This window comes from Fundulus heteroclitus, chromosome 3, assembly GCF_011125445.2.
Source record: "Fundulus heteroclitus isolate FHET01 chromosome 3, MU-UCD_Fhet_4.1, whole genome shotgun sequence".
In the NCBI taxonomy this organism is placed as follows: domain Eukaryota; kingdom Metazoa; phylum Chordata; class Actinopteri; order Cyprinodontiformes; family Fundulidae; genus Fundulus; species Fundulus heteroclitus.
The window spans coordinates 43,840,368-43,861,309 of NC_046363.1; the positions used below are offsets into that span (position 1 = coordinate 43,840,368).

The 20,942-nt window shown below is 40.5% G+C and overlaps 1 protein-coding gene across 1 annotated transcript; it reads left to right on the forward strand.

Annotated features, from left to right (window-relative positions):
* Positions 1-6,121: 6,121 nt before the first annotated feature.
* Positions 6,122-17,503, forward strand: il21r.1 (interleukin 21 receptor, tandem duplicate 1). The gene is made up of 9 exons (XM_012858854.3): positions 6,122-6,365; positions 6,698-6,816; positions 7,105-7,216; positions 8,448-8,629; positions 8,894-9,030; positions 9,147-9,339; positions 9,430-9,511; positions 12,327-12,420; positions 16,443-17,503. Exons 2-9 carry the CDS (start codon positions 6,756-6,758, stop codon positions 17,187-17,189), a joined length of 1,608 nt encoding a protein of 535 aa, XP_012714308.2. The 5' UTR covers positions 6,122-6,365; positions 6,698-6,755; the 3' UTR covers positions 17,190-17,503.
* The last annotated feature ends 3,439 nt before the right edge of the window (positions 17,504-20,942 follow it).

Genomic DNA, 20,942 nt, shown 5'->3' on the forward strand with positions numbered 1-20,942 from the left:
GGACAAACGGACGAATAGATGGATGGAAATGGTACATTTTGAAAATCCTTCCCTGGTTGGGATGTGCATGCCCTGGCCACACGTCTCCATTGTACCCTAGTTAATCAATGTCATAAAAACCATAAAAGCTCCAGAGCGCCCCTCCACTGGGGCTCCTTTAAAACCAGAAATAGTTTTAATTATAAAGGCAATAAGAAAGGATGATTTTAGAAGTGTTATTGTATGTTGTGTTATTAAAAAAATAAATAGATTGACAGTGGCGCAAGAGTTAGGAGTTCATCCTGTAATCAGAATCAGAAATACTTTAATAATCCCAGAGGGAAATTGCTGTTTCAGTACAACCACCATCACAAACATTTCAGGGAGGGGTGCCAGTTCAAACCCTTGCTCTGGCTGTCTCAGTTGTTGTGCCCTTAGGCAAACGTCACCTGCTTTGCCTACTGTCAGTGGTGCCTACAGTATGGCAGCTCGGTTTCTGTCAGTCTGCCCCAGGGCAGCTGTGGCTACAATGGAGCTCATCAGTGGTGGAATCAATGTAGTGTACAGCAATTTGCTGTCCTCAGGACTTGATAAAGCGCTATACAGGAACAGGCTTTTAACCATTTACCAATATCTGCATTGAATATCTATAACAGAAGAGTACCAAATCATGAAGATTTTACAGCAATCTGATGCTTTTGAGCTTCAAACTATGTATTTTTGTATAAGCTATCTTATGTGGGCTATCTATCTCCATTCTCCATATTTACGAAACATGCCTGTGCAAATTCTCAGTTAACCGTGTTATCGCAACAGCAAACAGGCTTAAATCGGAGGCCACCGGACTTTTGTTCAGTTCTTTCTGAAAACATTTCGACACCTATCTACAAATATTTATGGAAAGAGCTCACTACGCTCGCCTTAATGTACAAAAAGTCTGTCTCCTCTAGAAAAATGAATGCACTATTTGGACAGCACTCATCATGTTGAATGCTGATGCACTTTGGTTAAAGAATCCTCACTGGTTTGACCTTTTCGGCTGCAGCCGTTGTTTTGCAAAAGTGTCTCTCTGAATTGAAACAGTCGCTGACAACTGGAGTATGAGAATTGATTTGTTTCTCAAACAATAATTTGCAATTGGAATTTCTAAGCATTAAATACATTCAAGGACATATTGTATTAAGCACAAATGAGATGATATTTGTGTATGTTATTTGCTGTTTTTTTAAACAATGTAGCAAAAATAAAACCAAATCTAAAACACAACTTGGCAAATGTATATTCTATTGTTTCATCCACCCACAGTGGTTACATTTCCTCATATTATGTTTTTGAATTATAAAAAGTGTAGAATTAAGTCCTGTATGTCCAAACCTTAGTCTTGTTATTGATCATTTCTTCTTTCTGTTCCTTCTTCCAGTTCTCATTTCTCCTGCTGCCTTTTTGATCCAATAATAGCGTCTTTCTGTTCGTCCCCCGTCTCATCTTTTCTGCCATTGTATTTAATGAGCCTCTAGTTTTCTGATTTACTTATTTACTTACATACTATCTACTGTAATTAATGGGGCTTGCATTCCAACCTTTGTGTTACATTGTGCCAGTAAGAGGGGCCTCCACTGCCAAGCTGAACCCTTTGGATGTCTCTTACCTCACGAATGTTCAGAAGAAGAATGGCTCTGAACATCACTCCAAGAACATCATAGTGGTCTGCTAGTTAGCGAGTTAAATGGAGGATGTCTGAGCTTGTATCTGAGAAGAAGGACAGGTTTCCCTCCTAAAATTAATATTTTCTTGCATAGCACATGTTTAATATGGCTTACCACCCAAGGTGCGAGCAATCTGTCACTTGTGCCATGATAACTGCTTTATAGCAATTTCATGAGCTGTTTCATAGGGTATCCATGTATGGCATTTTGTCATCTCCAGCTCACAATATCAAGATATATAAATGTGGAGGTTCCTCCATCTTCTCCTCCGTGTTAGTATTTATTTAAATGTTTTCACACAATATAGTTTTTGCATTTGGTTGTTTACTATTATGGGTGCACACATTTAGTAAACATCTTTTTGTTTATTGCAATCATTAATTTCTGTTTTGCTGAGTTTGAAGGACTGGCTGGGGGAGAGGACTGGTTGAAAGGCAAACCAGGAAATGGAACAAACCATCAGGCTGCCGGAAGCAGGGGACTTGATGTTAAAGAATCTACCTCTCTCTCTACTAACAACATAACTGCTAAAACCTCTGTGGTGTTAGGTTGTCGTGTTTTGATGGTTGTGTTGTAGTCAAGATATGTTGGTTTGAATTAGTTATTTATGTGGATGTATTGTTGTCTTTAGGCCCGTTTACACTACACTTTTTTAACCGAGCCGAGACCAGTCCGAGCTCGGTAACCGAGATAATTCTTGTGTGTAAATGGTCAGCAGACTGAACCAGACCGCGCTAACGATAACCGGACCGCGCTAACTGCAGACCAGTTCATCACCAGGTCTCGGACTGGTTTTTTTTAGCCCGGTTCCCTGATAACGAGAAGCGCATGAGCAGACCGCGTCATGCCCTTACAGTCAGCTGACTGTCCGCGGGTTTCCCGGCGTGTCTGGCTGCACGTCCCGATTCACACTCCATTCAGACAAATTTCAGACATTCATAATAATACTAGCTTCCTTACCGTGCCACACGGTTTCCAGTGATGACTCTGCTTATCACCCTCAGCGTCTGTTGTTGTTTCCTGCGTCTGTAAATCCTTATTAGACGTTCATTTGTCTTATCCACGTCCCAAAAGCCGACTCTATGTCTAACAATAACATCCTGAATATTACGGGTGCCGCCATTTTGATTTGCTCGGTCCCGCCTTCAATCCCAGAGAGCGGTAGTACCGCAGATCGAGGCGAGGAGCAACCAAGGAACAAATAACCGAGATAACTCTTGTGTGTAAACGGCTGCATTTATCTCAGTTAACTGGACCAAGCTCGGACCGGTCTCGGCATGGCTCGGTTTTTAGGTGTAGTGTAAACGGGCCTTTTGTCTCATCTCCCACCCCTCCTCGTTTTGTGTAGGCTAGCCTTCGTGTATAAATTCCCCTGTGTGTTTATTGTGGGAGGTCAGTTTTTTCTTGAGATTTGATGTTAGAAGTCTTCTGTGAACAATTTTTGGAAAAATAAATAGAAAATACTTTTCATATATGCCTTTGTCCTTTTGCCTTACTGGTCGGACCATCACAATAAACTAATCACATATTTATAGCACTATTTGAAGTTTGTTAACCTATCTGTTGTTTGCTTGTGATACTTTCTTTTGTTTGGTTAGGACCACATAAAATGCTGAAAAGCATTAAAATATAAGACATGGACTATTTAGACCTGGACCTTATAACCTTTGATTCAGGTTTCACATTTGAAAATCATATCAAATCTCTTGTTTTTGCTGTTTCCACTATCTGCAAAAAATTTCCAAACTTAGCCATATTGTCTCTTGTCCTGAGATGGGAATTTTAATTTATGCTTTTGCTTTGTCTCATCTGCTAGGCTCCTGACCAGATTATCAAGTTTTCTAATGCAGCTTCATAGGCTATCAGTTAATAATAAAAAAAAAAATACTCACCTGTACACTGTGACTTTCTCATGCATTGTTTACATTTCAATTGTTTTACTTTTAAATCACTGCTGCACCTTATACTGTATTTTAAATCTACTGTAATCCACAAGCTGTATTCTTGCACAAATGCCCTTGCACAATTAATTCTGCACATATAAATGGTTTTAAAAATACTCACCTGTACAGTAAGACTTCTCCTGCATTGTCTGCATTTAAATTGTTTACTTTTAAATCACTGCTGCACTTTATACTGTAATTTAATTTTACTGCAATTTTCAAGCTGTATGCAACGAAATTTCGTTCTGTACGCACTCTGTGCATACAAAATGACAAATAAAGTTGTCTAAGTCTAATAATTGAGTGCATTTCAAGATCCTAGTTTTGACTTGTAGAGCTCTGCATGGACAGTCACCACTGCTCATTGCCAAACTATTACATTCCTACACCCATATTAGTGCCCTAAGGTTCTGTTATCAAGACCTGCTGATTGTCCGCTGTACAGAATTGAAAACTAAAAGAGACCAGTAGACCAGCAGACTCAGTAGTTTCCTTTAAAGGCCAGCGAAAAACATATATTTTTAAATCTACTTTCACTTAATTTTGTCTGGTGTATTTTTTACCTTTTGTTTGTGAAACGCTTTGAGATTTTTATCTTGAAATAAAGTTTACTTTACAATGAAACGGACATAAGAGAAACTTAGCCTGCATCTGAAAAGGTCCAATTGTTAAGGACTCTTTAGCCAAAGTTTAATTATGTCAGTATTTGCCATATTAAAGCTAAGGTCGGTGACTTTACCAGAAGTTTCCCCAAGTCCCATTTTTAATAACTGCACATGCGCAAGACCGTTTCACCTGCTCTTCTGCTCCTCAGGAGGATCATGTGAAAAAAATCTCCCAAATCCATTCTGGTCTTGTTTTTTTTTTTTTTTTTGTGGAGGCCTTCCTTTTCTTCTCATAAACATGAACACGTTTCACTTCTTGCGACTCTCAGCCAGTTCAGAGTCTACGCTGAGATGGCTACAATGAACGGCTAGCCGCTAAGCTAGCCGCTAAGTTACCTGGATACATAAACACTAGAAGTGCGCATGCGCAGCCAGCAAGCAGAAACTAACAAGGAACGAGCACGCACACTGGCGTTACGTGAGCAGGTCAGAATAATAGGCATGTGGGACAACCAATATAAGCCGATTCCTCCAGAACTTTAGAGACAGAGGGGGGTAAGTGTAATCTCTATATGTGAGAACAGGAACAAAACTCAGACAAAAATCCCTGCCCTTCGGACCGTAGTAGGTGGTAGTAGCAAATATTCAAACGAGAACTTTGAAGGCCGATGTGGAGAAGGGTTCCATGTGAGCAGCAGTTGAACTTGCACAGGCAGAGATTGGTTATAGTTTGTACAGTCCAATTCAGCTCCCACAGAGAACAATTTATTTAACCTCTGCTTTCTGAATACATAATGTATTAACTACTTTCAGAATGGAAGGACAACTTTATCCAGAATAACAAAAAGTGTTTCTGAGCAGGATTACCAACTATAACTTTGAGCGCTGTAAAAATAGTGCGTCAGTAAAGAAGGAAGTGGGAAAAGGAGCCTATATGTTTGCTGTCAGAGCTCCTTTAGCATAGGAAGCTCACAATATTCCATACTGGTGCTGAGCAGCTATAAGGAATCCCACAATTCTTTGCATGACATGATGTATAAGCACAGCCCACCTCACGGAAATTAATAAAAAAGTCCAGAGAGAAGAGACCGCACACTTTCATAAGTTCTTTTTAATAAGGCTGTAGGCCCAAATTTAATTAGAATCTTTCTTGTGCGTTTTCGTCACGTAATGACGTTAAAGTTAATGGCTGTCCAAAATCGGCACAGCCTTCTAAAGCTACTTTCCAACCCACAATAGAGTTCTGACTATTGATGTACAGTTAATTTCATGAAAGGTCAAGAAGCAGAAGCTAGGGGCTATAACTAGAATGTTTTGGACGGAACCATAGCCTCATTTATACTCATTCTAGATGGAAAACAACTATGTTCAAAATGGGGTTCAGATTAAAAGCTAAAATAGTTGGACTATTCAGTTCCAAATTAGATTGTTAGACAATACACGTCCATCATCAAAACACCACTTTTAATGTGTAAAACACAGCATTTAGACCCCTTAGATCTTCCTCGGTTCATTAAAACACCAAACTAGACTCAAACAAACCTACAACTAAAGTAAACTGATAATTTAAAAAAAGAAGAAAAAAAAACAGCTCTAGGCTCAGTCTTTGAATAACATTTGACAAAATAAAGCTAGCGACCCCTCCCAGGAATCTCTGACGCTGCAGCAAAGTATTGTAAGTGAAAGGTCTAAATAACTGGGTTAGAGAGGATGTTTGAATGCCTTCATCTCAATTAATGCATCTAGTTGGTTACAGCATAAAATGTTCTTGCCTTAAGAGCCTGCACACTTTTTAAAATGCAACCGAAAAAGTCAATTTTTTTGTTCTTTATAGGTAAAGAAGGTGAACCAAAGTTGATGTCTGAATTATTTTGCACAAAACATTTTTAATTTCCTGTTGACTTTTTATAGCCTGAGTAGCTGATACATATTCATGACTTTCTGAAAACTGGAAATGGTGGGAAGGTACCACATTACACCGCTCTGAAACCACATCCTGACTCACCACGCTGACTATGACGGCTTTAGCTTACCGCCTGAGCAATCTTCCTCTCACTCTTCAGGCATCAACGTTTTAGTGACTCCGGCGCCTCCGTCTCTCATCAAGTTGGAGGAAATCTCATTAAAAAAAGGTAACACTGCCATCTCTTCTGTATTTATGCTTAAAATGTCACAGCTTGAAGAAATGACGGTCTTGGATTATCAATTTTGCTTAATACTTAATGTTTTTGTAAAACAATGTACATCTAATAATTTGTCTTCATATCACCTGATTGTTGATATTGAGGCAAATAATAGATAATCTCTTCTTGAACTCTTTAAATCCTGCTTAGCTCTTGTTTTATTGTAATGAATTACCTTGGTTCCAGTTTAGCAAAAGATGAGAGAAAGCTGAAGCATTTTTCTTCTAAATGTTGTATCATCAACCTCAGCAGTAAATAGAAAACTCTATTTCTATCTTTAGATAAAGCTGCTGTGTTTCCCCTGGCCTGCCCAGCTTCTGAAAACAGTGAGTCACCCCCATGGCTCCTCCACCTCTGTCCTTATCATTGCTCTGGGGTCTGGCATTACTTATTGGTGGAGGTAAGAAGGTTGATTTTATCTAATGAGCACGTTACTCCTTCCTTTTGCTCTGTTCATTAACATTTCTGATGACTATTCTCTTACGTCATTTCTTTTAATTGTAAATTTTGTTTAATTGCACGGTAATGCCTGCATTTCATTAATCCTTAAATTAACGTGGCTTTTGCTTCTTAAAACTAAGTGAGGCTTCCTTGAGTCAAAAACCACTGTGGCTGACTTTCGAGATTAGAAACGGAGAAATCTAGGTACGGCAACATGTGCAACTGACCTCCTTTTTCTCATCTGCAGCAGCTGCATCTTTCTGCAATGTAACCTGCAACACTGACTACGAAAATGTGCTGAACTGCTCCTGCTCAGGCTCTGTGCCAGCACTTCCTGTTCTTCTTAATGTGACTTGCAGGTAAAAGTTGTCCTGTCATCGTTACTAAAACTTGTCTCTTTTCCACTATTGCATAAGCAGGTACATTTTAATCTTTTTCCTCAGGCATTATATTTTAAAACAAGATACATTTATGTCCTTGCATAGTAATAATAATAATAATAATAATAATAATAATAATAATAATAATCATTTTTTTATTTGAAATAATAAATCGCAACCTGCTGTAATGACGTGTTAGATTCTCTTTGTAAAGAAGACCATCTCATCAGATCTTTCTACACATTTAACAGTGTGTAGAAAGATCAGGTATTTATGAATGCAAGCCTCTGCAGCATTCATTTTTGAGTGTCGATGCTCCACTCACGTGATATTAAGAGGGATAAGCCAATGGCGTGTAGAGAACAACACATCTTCCCAGATGTTTTGCTTCTAGCTTGAACCCAGCTTTTCACTACCTCCTCTAGTTTCTCGTTTCAGTCAGTTCTTCTTTACATCAATGACGAAAACAGACTCTCATGTCTGACTAGTAACAAAAGTCTGGAGAAACATACAGCTTGTTCTGTTTTTCACGTGTGAAAACACTTTAGAGTTGTGGTTCCCAAAGTTTGCATGAGAGCAAACACCTTGTGTGGAACAATGAAATGATGAATTCAAACAGACTAAAGAAAGAGATGTAAAGGGAAAGAGTAAAAGGACCATGGTGGCTGTTATTCTCCTTATTTAAATGGCTTATAAATGCTTGGATATCAGTCAGATTTGCTGAAAGTCTCTGATATTTTGTATTAACCGGACCAAATTCTGTTACACTTTATACTCTGCACATTGTTAACATTGGCACCATGACAGGTGACCGCTTAGTTTATTACCCCTAAAGTGAATTGGGGAGCTAATCTAGTGATTGGCTGTAAAGTACGCTAACTACATATTATGCATCTCAAAATGAGATGGAACGCTTTGCATGCTAAAAGAGATTCCTCACAAAAGTGTACAAAGAAATATATAAATAAATGCATCATTTCTTTTTGTCTGCAAGAGAAAAAACATGTTTGGTACATTGAGACTTCGACAGCATCAAAAATACCAAGCTTTTATACATTGTTTCTAATAATTCCATGTGGGATTTGCATATCTGAGAATGTTATGATTATTTCACTTTTTTAATTGTTGTCACAAAACTCCAGTAATTGTATTTGTCTCTCCCATCAGCAAAGTCTTATACTATCACTTCTTTTAACATCCAATTGCTCAGGCACAGAACCTATGATGATATCGTTGAAGGCAGCTGTGAGATCCAACCTCCTCGGTCCTGGTGCACAATCGTTAAGTCCCTCATCTTGGTTGCATCTGTGGGGACGATGTGCAATACCACAGCCAGTCAGCCCGGTAGCACGAATCCCAGTGAGATGACAAGCTGGGAGTTATGGAACGCAGGTAGGTTGACAGATAATAATCAGCATGCACCATTCATTGCTCAACTGATAACTGACTGACGTAAAACCAAACCAAACAAATGCCACTGAGAACCGCTTTAAGGTCAGCGAGCTTTGGCTGATAAGGAACCCTTCTTAGTAATGCTGGAAAGTGGAAGAGATAACCTGGTTCTCAGAGTAAAGGCTAAAGCTAGAAGGTTTTGTCGTTGGAACAAACACATTTTTGACCTCATGTTTCCTGTGACCCCACTCGACTCTTTCACAGTAAAACTTGAACCTCCTGTTGATGTCAAAGTGACAAACGTTACACTCCCTGCATTCTACAACATCACCTGGAGAAGCGACTATGACGACTGTGTCGTCAGCAGAGTTCGCATAAGAAACACGGAAGACCCGTTTCAGGTAATCTCTACGCAAAAGTGAAAAGTGAAAAGTTAACCGTAGCACAGATGACAATCGATAAAAGCTGTCTGCTGATGACGTTGTGCTGAGTTGTATGTTTTTTTTCTTCCTAACAGGTTCCAATCAACGTGGAGTTAGAAGGGGATGAGGAGCACTTTGAGCTGAATCAGGAGAAGCTGCAACCTGGTGCCTCTTACGTCGCAGACATCCAGGTCAAATACTGTAAAGATGCATTCTATCAGGGCCCGTGGAGTGAGTGGAGTTCTGGTGCCGAGTGGAGCACAGCGCGGTCTCCTCCTGATGTAGAAGGTGCAACACATTAGACCTTTTCTTCTCAAAAAATGCTTCTTAGGCCACACCCACTGGGTTGTTAGATACTGATCGTTGTCGCTTTTCCAGGAATGAATAGTTACTGGCTTTACATCTCAACGCCCATCATTCTCGTCCTCGCCCTCCTGTTATTGGGATACCTGCAAAAACCGTGAGTATTTCTCATACACTGGACTATCATGTGTGTTTAATCAGCTTCCACCCTACTCACCCCTCATTTCAGTTAGTACAAAACAAAAAGCTAAATAAACTTTATCGAGTTTTTTTTTTTTTACTTTCTGTTCAAACACATCAGGATTAATTACTCAGTAAAAATAAGCTGATAAACTGGAGTGAAGGACTGAAGGTCACCATCATGCTGTCTTCCAGTAAATGATTAGCAACACGTCTCACCGCACCGGTTGATTCCTAGCATCACCTCCCACATGTTAAAACCACGTCAACGCTGTACATGCAGCGGCACGTTGCACCCAATGTATCACAGGCATAGGAAGTCATGCAGCAGAGAGCTGAGAGCAACCGGCTCTGGGTCTCCACAGTTTCAGGAGGCAAACACAAAGTCAGAGGAGTAGCCAACCAGATAGCTTGTTCTCTTTTTGTTTTAGGATGACGCGACAAGTCTAGTTTTAAAAGCAGTTCTCACACTTTGAGTTCTCGTTTGCCTTTGCACTCACTGGCGGTTGTTGCCTCTCCTTCTGCGCGCCGTTCCTTTCAGCGTTTTGAATTAATGGCTTACAGGTTTCACAAACTGTTTTATACGTAAACAATCTGTGATCATTGTAGGATAATTCAGTCCAGGCACTCCAGGTATCATACAAAGATGGTCATCATGCCTAAAAAAAACAAACTTTTGGTGCATTCACAAAAACAATGAAAGCTTGATTTATCACATTCTGTGTTTCAAAGCGATGTCTGTTGAATGTAGATCAATCCCCAGATGTTTGGGAGGAGTTTAAAGTTATAAAAAAAGACATAGCAGTCCAATTCAGTACTGAATAGGAAAACATGACTCAGACAGCAGCAGACAGCATTTGCCTCCGGAGGGCAATTCCTGCTTGCAGTGCCAACACTGCAATATAAAATGCAAGCAAACTTGTTTTTTTTTTCCAGAAATATCGTCTTGCAACTGTTAGCTTTTGACATTGATCTTCACACTCTGCTCAGGGGTTGCAGACATCTGAATTATTTGGAAGTAAAACAGGATGTTGACCGTAAGTTGTTTCGTTTGAAGGAAGTGATGCTTCCCAAAAGAATAATCTGTTTTTACTAGAAAAGGGAGATCAACAGTCAGTATTATTTCTTGCAGCAGTGGTGCAGGAGTCAGGGAGTTTGTCCTGCAATTGGTGGGTTGCTGGTTCGATCCCCTGCTCCATCATCCTGCTCAGTTGTGTACTTGGGCAAGACACTCCACCCGAATCGCCTGCTGGCGGTGGTCAGAGGGCCCGGTGGCCCTGATGCGTAGCCGCCTCGCCTCGTCAGTCTGTGGCTGCTAACAAAGCTCACCACCGTCAGGTTGTCAATGACTGATTGTTGTGTAAAACGCTTTGGGGTTGTTGGACTGGTTAAAGCGCTGTGCAAGTGCAAGCCAATTACCATTTTACGATTTTGCAGCAGAGGGAATGCCCTTGGTTCTGATAATTAGGAAGAAGCAGAGACCTGTTCAAAGTCAATTTTCCAGAAAGCAATATATAAAAAGCTTCCTAGCAGATTGAAGACAGGTTGTATTGAGGTATTTTAACCTTTCTCATGAAACAGCTGAAGCACAAAGCTGTCATATTTGACATAAATGCAGATTTCTGTCTTGCTTTAGTTTATGGATAAAATAATTATCTGCAGTGTTTGTGGTTAAATTATCTTTAAGTGATCCAAGGAAGGAGGTGAACCACTGAAAGGGCCGCAGAGTGAGCAGTTCACAAAGGTTTACTTGCTTTTTTAAGGTTTTATTTACGGAAGAGGTTAAGGGCCATTAAAAAAAAATTCCTTTCTGCCTTTAGTCTCAAAATTATTCTGACTTTAATTTCAGAATTCTGTGATTAAAGTCAGAATTGAATAGCCTTTTTTAAGTTTTATTTTTTAAGGCTCTAATCCTCCGTATTTATTCTTTTTTTTTTCGAATCCGTTGCTACATCTATAATAAAACCAAAGGACTGGACGTATAGTCCAGAGATGTTTTGTTTGAATTGACTTTTTTAACAGCAGCCGTTTTGACTAAACTGAGCATGTTAAGAAGAGCTGCATTAAATGTTATGATGAGTTCTGGTTTTGCAGATATTCTGCCTTAGAAACACAATATGTGAGCTTCCATGTCAGAACCTGTGCCTTGAAGGGGGCTGGAGACTATAATGGGAGGAATGTGAGGATTTCACTTACACTGAAATAGACTTTTCCTTTCTAGTCTTTCTTTCGATTTCTGAAAATTTTAAAAGAAAAAAAAAACATGTTCTCAATCACTGCCTCCTTTCTAATAAACCCTCATGATGATGTTGATCAACACGTTGTTCTGAGCGTCGGTGCGTGGAATCATTTATGATCAAACGTTAAGGTCAAACTTTGACTCATCAGTTTAGCAAATTGCTGCGTAATCCTTGCGTAGAAAGGCCTGTGATTTTATCAGGATAGCTGGTTATGATTTCAAACGGCTGATGTCGAGCAGCAAAGATCCAGATAAAAACATGGACCTAAACGGAAGAGAACAGAACAAAAGCAAACAATAAAGCATAAGATGGGGACCGTACAGTAAGGTGAAATATAGAGAGAAATAGCAGATGCTGACCCAACCCACTGGACCGAGGAACCAGCACCTATCCTGAATTATTGTCAGTGGGTCGCACAAAATCATTCCAGGGGGCCACAAGTGGCCCCAGCGCCGCAGCTTGGACACCTCTGCCATATATGATGTTTGATGCAGTCTGGAAAAGTCATTTAATCATCTGCTCCTCTCAACTCTTCCTTTGCTTCGTTTTCAGGTGTTGGCAGAAAAAGCTACGAATGATTACATACATCCCCAGACCCAACGAATATTTCAAGCCCCTCTACCAGAACTACGAAGGGAATTTTAAGGTAAGAGAAAGCAAAAGTGCCCTTTCGCTCAGTCTGTAGTTTCCAGCCCGGCCCAGCAGGTGCTGCCGGAGAGGGGACTTACAGCACATCTGGACCCTGCGTGGCGGGGACTTCCCCTCTGACTGCAGCCTGAGCAGACTCTGTGATGTGCATGACTCGGTGTGCAGGGGCTTCAGGAGCCTGACACGCTGTGGGTGGATCTTTGCCTCAGCCAGTCAGACCTGTTCCACTCCAGTGGAAATTACCCCCCCCAGAAGTTCTGTTTCGGGTCTTTGATTTGCCGTGGTGTCACACCGAAAACAGCCTGTTTTTCACCTGACGGAGACACATAGTGAGAGCGTTGTGGTTTGCTTTCATTCTTCCACCAGTGTTGTTCGCTCAGCGCTGCTCTTTATCTTCTCCACCGTGTGTCTTTTCCCCTCATGTAAATTTATTCTTTTCATGTCTGCTATTTTTATATATCAGCAAACAGATTATGTGCTTGTGTAGGCCGACATCTCCACAATGGGTTGTTCTTGACACAAACCTTTAAGCTTCATGGGTCTAAAAACGGTTCCTGCATGTAGCCGACCAGAATAACGGCAGTGTAGGTTTTAATTAAACTACCCTGCAAAGTCAACTGCGTCTGAAAGAGTTATTATAGGACAACAGGTCGAAACAAAAAGATCAAAACTGTTACCTTCTGTCATCTATTTCCTGAAAGAAGTATGTAGAAAGTTCAAGAATACTTTACAAATATTACAAGAATTGATCCACATCTGCAATAAACTGTGGATCTAGAGCCCTTCATCTGTTCATCACTGTATTAAATATGCTTAAAAAACACCATCTTCATTATAATGCAAAAATCTCAAACTGCTAAGACATTTGCCTACTTAGGTTGGCCAGCAGATGGCGCTAAAGTTTCCCCTTACAGCAATCCCTCCACCTGATTAATCATATAACAACAGCGGAGACAAACAACGTCCTTTTAACAAGACTAAACCTCTAAAAGAGTTAAAACCAGGCCTAAAGTGAGAGGACAGATGAACAAAGAACTTTCTTTGGAAAGAGAAAAGCAAAACGAGAATAGAAAGGAAATTGATGCAATTGCTTTACTGGGTTAGTGGACGTAAAGAAGCCTGCAAGCCAGACTAGTTTTTCTGCAATTCCTCTGAGATGTTCAAAATGCAGATTAAGTTGTTAGATTTATCCATTCCTATTCATTGAGACAATCAGTTCTCATTTACAGCTTTATTTATACAGCATTTCTCAGATCAAATTCACAAAGCGCTTTACAACAGAAGATAGAAACACACTAGGCAAAATTAAACAAAAGCAGATTTTAAAAAAAGATACGGTTTTAGCCGGTCTTTAAAAGAAACCCCTGAGTCTGCTGATCTGACGACACAATGTAATTAATTCAATAATAGGATTTGCATTTCAACAGAGCGAAATTCAAAGTCCTCCCTTCATTATTGTTAGATTGATAATTGTAGTAATTTTAGTGTGAACTCTGCTTTAGTGAGGAAATGTCATGCAGCTAAATGTTAAGCTTATTTCTGGAGATTCCCTCCAGCTACTCAGGTTTTCCTAACCAATTAGGTTGATCGTCTTCATAAATTGGTAATTAAACCACATTTTCTTGAAATTTTGCAGTATTTGAACAGTTGTTGTCATTGTTATGACCAAGTAATGTTATTCAATTCGAAACCAAAGTAAAACCATCTCTTTGAAAGGAGCGTCAAAACTTAGATGTAATTACACACAATGTACAGCAGAGGGCACTGTTCGAGAATTTACCGGAACAAAAACGTCACCACAAGAGAAATGATGCTGCTATAAATAAAAACATAAAGAAAGATGGATCTTTTTTCCCCAACCAAGATGTTTGTGATTTCTTTAAATATTAACAATAATCTGGGACTGAATACAGAGAAAACACAACAAAAGTTTAGAAAAACATAAAATAATGTTAGAAGCTAGGGAAATCTGTTAACATTAAAGCATCTTTTATTTTAGTTTATTTTGAAATCAGCCTTTTTTATTCAGAGAAGTTCCATATTGCATTGAGTTTACTTAAACAACCACCAGCACACAAAGGCGTAAAAAGTGAAACTGTTCATTTTTTTCCGGTGCATCTTTTTTGGTTTGCAACTTCAGACTGGCTGTAGCGCCGTTCTCTTTCTGACGCCGCTCTGGTCTGCTGCCGTATCTCTCGTCCTTGTGGTGCAGGCTGCTTGCATCTCTCTTGATTTGCAGATTTCGAGCGCCGTTCATGAGCTTTGTTGTCAGGATGTGGTAGCCTTGGCGTCGAAGCTCTGATTGAAGCTTATCTGGACATCTCAGGATATAGGTGGCTGCACATGTTTTACACTTCACTGAAGTTTTTGAACTTCTTTAAAAGCTTCCGGCTTGTGCATCAACTTAGCATCAAAGTTAATAGCTAACTTGTTTCTGAAATGGTTCTCATACTTGAACTTTGTTGTTACTATAGGCTGATATCTGAATACTTATAATTAGCATCATCTCACTCATCAGATGTTTCAAGGAAATATATAGTTTTTAAAAACCTTAGAAAGAAATATTGGAGTAGGTAAAACATGCTTAGTATGGAAAAGGTAAAGAGGTGTAAAACACATCCAAACCTGCAGATATAAAGGTATTAGATGTGACATGAAAGATTTCAGAAGTTGCACCTGTGTACTGACAGCCCCAGGAATGAGTTTCCACCACATCACATCCGAAAATATGAACAATCTGCACTAAGACGTCCCTTAAAGAACCGTAAAAATGAAGGCTGCAGGAAGCACTGAATGCTTTAAAACAAAGCGGATGGGCAGCTACTTTCTGGGACCACTGCAGTGATTTCATTGGGCCTAACATCAAAGTTGTCACGCTGAGAAGAACCCACGACCTGCACCAAGAATGTGGTTTTATGGTCAATCGGATGAGGGCGGATGTTCAAATCCAGAAAAGTTGCTCACACGTTTTTTAACATTGATTTGAGAAAAAGAAAGAGGCAATCTACATGTCTTTAATTTTTGTTGAATAAATTATCGCCATTAACTCAAAGCAACTGATGGTAGGTGTCCTACAACACAGACATGCCTTGCATCGTCCTGAAGCCGTAGGGTCACGTAAAGCGGAATATTATCTGCATATGGACTGAATTTGATAGCTTTTCTATTCATACTGCCAACTGAAAGAGGTTTACGCGATAGCATATTCATCAATAGGTAAAAAGCATATTCAGAAGCCAAAATGTCATAGACATTTTCTGCCATTTGAGCCCATTTGATTTTCAAATTAAGATATGTATATTTCAATTTAAATGTCGGCTCTTAAATACGGTCACCTGAACATGTTAATCACAGTTTGTATTCCCAGGAAATTCCAAAGAATGAAAGTGTTTCATTATTTCTGCCAACACACTGATCAAAGTTAAAGGCATACTATGCAACATTTTTCAGTTAATTAATGTGTTCCATACCGTTTTGGATGATTAAACGAGTCATTTCAGGTTGAACTAAGGTTTTCTCGGCCGCCCTGGTGGTCTGTGGGGGAAATACCGCACTTGCAATTGCAGGAGTCCCTCGGCCCGCACCCAAGCTTTTTCTGAATGGCGAGAACTAAAAGAAAAAGAAGGCTGCAAGGCTGACGCGGACCTCGCGTTTCTGCTGATGCGATTGTAAGTAACATTGTAGGGTTTCCCTCACGCTACCGCCTCGCCGACATTCCAAAAAAATAATAATAAAAAAATAAAACTAACTTGTCCCAAATTCCTAGGGGAAACACTGCATTGGACTGGTTTCTCTCTCTCTGTGTGCATGTTCATACTTTCACTGTGTTAGTCATTGTTTGTACTGCCGTTTTTTCGACTTTTGTATTGGTTGTGTTCGCCTGTCTGCTAAGCTCAAACCAGAACAGCTGAGCATCTTTACGATAGTGCACTTTTACTTTCGCCCTCTGGGGGGAGCCTCGCTGGAAAATCAACGCCGGTTGCATAGTATACCTTAAATATTGTCTATTTGTTTCTGCAGGACTGGGTGAAGCCTGTGTTCAGCGAGCACGATTACCTAAAGATCAGCACATGCGTCCCGATGCCGAGCGAGAAGCAGAGCGACATCTTCCACTGGTGCAACGACAAGCAGAGCTACAGCGAGGACGTGGAGGCGAAAGATGGCGAGGGCTTCACCCCACAGCTTCCCAACAACCTGCTGCCGCACTTCCAGCACAGCGGCGCGTCGCAGGGCACCCTCCACTCCGCGGGACACGTCTCCATCCACACCGTGACCTTGTCGGGAGAGGAGTTCGAGGGGGAAGTGACGTCACAGAGCTCGCTCCGAAGTTACCAGGATGGAGAAAGCTTCGGCTCGTTCGATGACACCCACAGGGAGGACGCTCCCTACAATTCAGGGGACGCACAGGCGTCCCGCATGGACCGGCACAGCGGCATTTCACTACGAGAAAACCAACTAGCCAACGATTTAATCATAGAGAACCAGAACTTTCAGGCAGACGGCGAGTTGAACGAAGAGAGGGTGTCGCTGGACTCATTCGGGTCGAATGAGCAGTCGGAGGACGGCTACCCTCACGTGGACTTGGACACCATCGACAGTGGTTTTGGGGAGTGCATCAGCCCCGGAGCCTCGGACTCACACTCAAACTCGTTTCCCGATCACACACACTTAAACTCGAACTATGTCAAGCAGTGGATGATATGTAGCACGATTCAGGAAGACGGCGGCAACGTGAGCAGTGAACTCAACGGCACGCAGCAACTGTAGCTTCTGATGTTTTCAGAATCCTCGAGCACTATGTGCACGATCTCTTCATCTGTGTTCTTTGTGACTTTTCCAATCATGTTTTTATTGAGCCAAGTAAATGTTTCTTAATTTAAAATGTTTTTTTTTTATTAACTGAGATACTTGTGTGATTCCAATGAGACACTTTTTTTCCCGCCTTGCCTTTATTTGTGCAGAAAATCAGGCGCGTATTTCAGCCTCAACGACGACTTGTTACATAACTGTGAAAAATGTAAATATTTACATATGTAAATATGTAACTATATTGTATAATCTGATGGAATCTGACTTTGGAAAGTGCCTTGAGGTGACATGTACCTGAATTGGCACCATATAAATAAAATAGAATTTAATTTATGATGTAGAAATTAAGAAGAAATATATATATATATATATATATATATATATATATATATATATATATATATATATATATATATATATATATATATATATATATATACTTACACATACCGTAATTTGCACCGTTTGCGTCTGGATGATGATAGACAGGTGAAGCCTTATGCTGGCATGACAGTTTCAAGTGGAAGTACTGCAGCTGAGTATAATCTGATGCAACCTGCAGAAGATAAAAAAGCAGGGCAGCAGAGTTTGCATGGCAATAAAAACACTTGGGCCTCAGCATAAAGATGTTAACCTATATCAATAAAACTTCTCACCCACAGAGTTACTGTATGAAGACAGCAGGCAGCACATGGGATGACTTGAATTAAAAAATGTGCTTTTGTAGCCCTGGACCTTAAGTTGAATCATTCTGCATTCTTACTCAGTTGTCATGGTCATGCAGTCTTGAACTGTAGCCTCAGCATGTAGGCTGCCTTATCAAGATGTCTGATAATGGTTATTTCCCTGCATTTGCACAATTTCTACGTAACCACTGTAACCAGTCGTCCTGTTTGTGCAGTGCGTGTGAAAAGAAAACAAAAAGACAACACTGTACACTGGACGATCTTTTACTCTCATGTGTCAGTTTAAAGGGAAATGTTAGGCCTTAGAAAATGCAATTAAATCTTTCCCATGTTTGGCATTTCTAGAAAAACAATACAAGTTAGTTATGTAAAATCATTTTGAACAGTTAAACTCCCTGCAAACCTCACTGGGTCCAAATTTGACCATATTGTCTTGGCCCAGATAATTATTTTAATGTTTGAGGATTTTTTAGAAAAGATGATCCAACCATTGTCCCTTCTTGCAGGGTTATTCTCAGCAGTTATCAGCAGAGAGGCGAGGTCCTCCCCGGACGGGTCGCCAGTCCGTCTCAGGGTAGCAAAGACACAAAAGGGACAAAACAACCATGCCTGCATACTCCGCCTTCTAAGGGCACTTTAGAGCCACCATGAAGTCATGGGTTTGGACTCTGGGAGCAAGTCAGGGTTTAAAAAATTCCTGTGATACACGTATGATGCCATGTGTCCCCAACTATATCCAAAAGCAAGACATGCATGGCCAGTTGGGCCAGACATTCAGGGATTTGAAGAGCAGGACTTATTTGTGTTGGTCTTTGAATCTAAGCACAGCTTCCTTAGACATGATGGAAACAATGAATTTATTCCCAGAAAACCAAAAACACCCATTTCAGCTCTAATTCTAGCAACCAATGAAGGTCTTCTTCACTTGAGGATTTGAGACAATGAGTCAGTCAGACAGTTTCTTAAGGGTGTCAAACCAAAATTTTATGAACTTTCAGAAAGAGTTCAAACCTGACATCACAGTAAACTGACGAAAGTACTGGACAGAAAGCCACAGATATCATTGATTATTTGGGAATTCATGCGCGGCATGGTTTCACGTCTCTACCACAGTTCTTCAGGTCTTCAGGAGGAAAATACTCAACAACATCCAGCTAAATTAACAGGTAAATGGTTGAGCCGACACAAAATCCACCTTCTTCCGTAGCTCTCCCAGTCTCTGGACCTGATTCCTGCAGTTAAACTGTGGCGTAAAGAGCATGAAGGCTCAGGTATACGTTCCTACAGCAGACCGGTGGGTGTTTGGAGTTTCATTTCATACCTCTGTTTGCTTAATACCACCTCCTGCCCATTGACCCCTGGATACAGGCCTCCAGCCACAGATAAGCAGCTATAGATATTGGATGGACTTACTTTTCTGTTGTTTATCTGTTAGTTTTTGCCTCATTAGTTCATCCCTTTGTGTATTTTACTCTTCGCTCGTTTAGATTGTGCTAGACGTCATGCCTATGGTCCTCCCTGTCTGTACCTGTTAATTATTCTCCCTCCACCACCAGAGCCACCTGCAGGTAATCACCTCTTTTAGCCGTCTCCTCGTTTAGCCCCCAGCCTGCACCAGATTTCATCAACTATTTAAGCCTCGGTTTGTCTCGGTTTGGCTGGGTTCTGGTGTTGGTTACCTGTCTCCATGCCCGTTTTCTGGTTTCATGCCTTGGTCTCCTCATCCTGGCTCTGCATACGTCATTTTCATCAAAGCTTTTAGGTTTAGCATGCTGCTCCCTAGCTCTTGTTTGCAGTTTGGTCCTAAACTTCAAGACATGACAGAATGTCCCTTCGAATTTTATAGCTGCACTAAAATAAGATTTTTTTATTGCAGTTCTTATTTTAAACAGTGGATGTCACTACAGATAAATGTTCCCTTTATTAATAGCTGGCAGAATAACAATGTTCCTAATATATAATGAGGGTTGAACTTTAAAAATAAAACTTTCACATATTGCAAAAATTAGAAATATTCTGTCCAGGAGTGATGGTGAAAAACTAGTCCATGCATTTGTTACTTCAAGGCTGGACTATTGTAATTCTTACTATCAGGAAGTCCACAAAATGCAGTTCGAAGTCTTCAGCTGATCCAAAATGCTGCAGCAAGAGTTCTGTAGAAAATTTAACAAGAGGGATTATATTTCTCCAATTTTAGCTTCCCTTCATTGTCTTCCTGTTAAATCAAGAAAAGAATTAAAAATTCTCCTTCTCATGTATAAAGCCCTTAATAATCAAGCTCCATCATATATCAGAGCTCTGATTACCCCGTATGTTCCTAACAGAGCACTTCACTCTCAGACTGCAGGTCTGCTGGTGGTTCCTAGAGTCTCTAAAAGTAGAATGGGAGGCAGATCCTTTAGCTATCAGGCTCCTCTCCTGTGGAACCAACTCCCAGTTTTGCTCCGTGAGGCAGACACCCCGTCTACTTTTAAGACTAATCTTAGAACTTTCCTTTGTGACAAAGCTTATAGTCAGAGTGGCTCATGTTACCCTGAGCTACCTCTATAGTTATGCTGCTATAGGCTTAGGCTACTGGAGGACATCAGGGTCTATTTCTCTCACTCTGCTGAGTTCTCCTACTGCTCTCCAATTTCATTGTTTGTTTTAATTTCAGTTTTTAACTTTTTGTTCTCTCTCATTTTTCTCTTCATAGAAGGTACACCTGGTCTGGGGTTCTGTTAGCTGTGACATCATCAGGGGAGGCAGATCATCCTCTATTACCATCTAACATAGAAAGTACTCCTGGGTCAATGTGAGCTTCTGTGCTTTCTGTGTCTCTGCTCTGTCTTCTCTAACATAGAAAGTACTCCTGGGTCAATGTGAGCTTCTGTGCTTTCTGTGTCTCTGCTCTGTCTTCTCTAAGCCCCAGTGGGTGGAGGCAGATGAGCGTTCACACTGAGCCTGGTTCTGGTTCTGCTGGAGGTTCTCCTCCCTGTTAAAGGGGAGTTTCTTAGAGGTGTTTTATGAGTTTGTGAAAGATAAC

What these genes read in the sequence shown, in the direction of transcription:
- il21r.1 (XM_012858854.3), top strand. Translation starts at nt 6,756, where the DNA reads ATGGCTCCTCCACCTCTGTCCTTATCATTGCTCTGGGGTCTGGCATTA. An exon ending in GTCTCCTCCTGATGTAGAAG is followed by an intron (nt 9,340 to 9,429) that starts GTGCAACACATT and finishes TCGCTTTTCCAG; the next exon opens with GAATGAATAGTTACTGGCTT. An exon ending in ACTACGAAGGGAATTTTAAG is followed by an intron (nt 12,421 to 16,442) that starts GTAAGAGAAAGC and finishes TTGTTTCTGCAG; the next exon opens with GACTGGGTGAAGCCTGTGTT.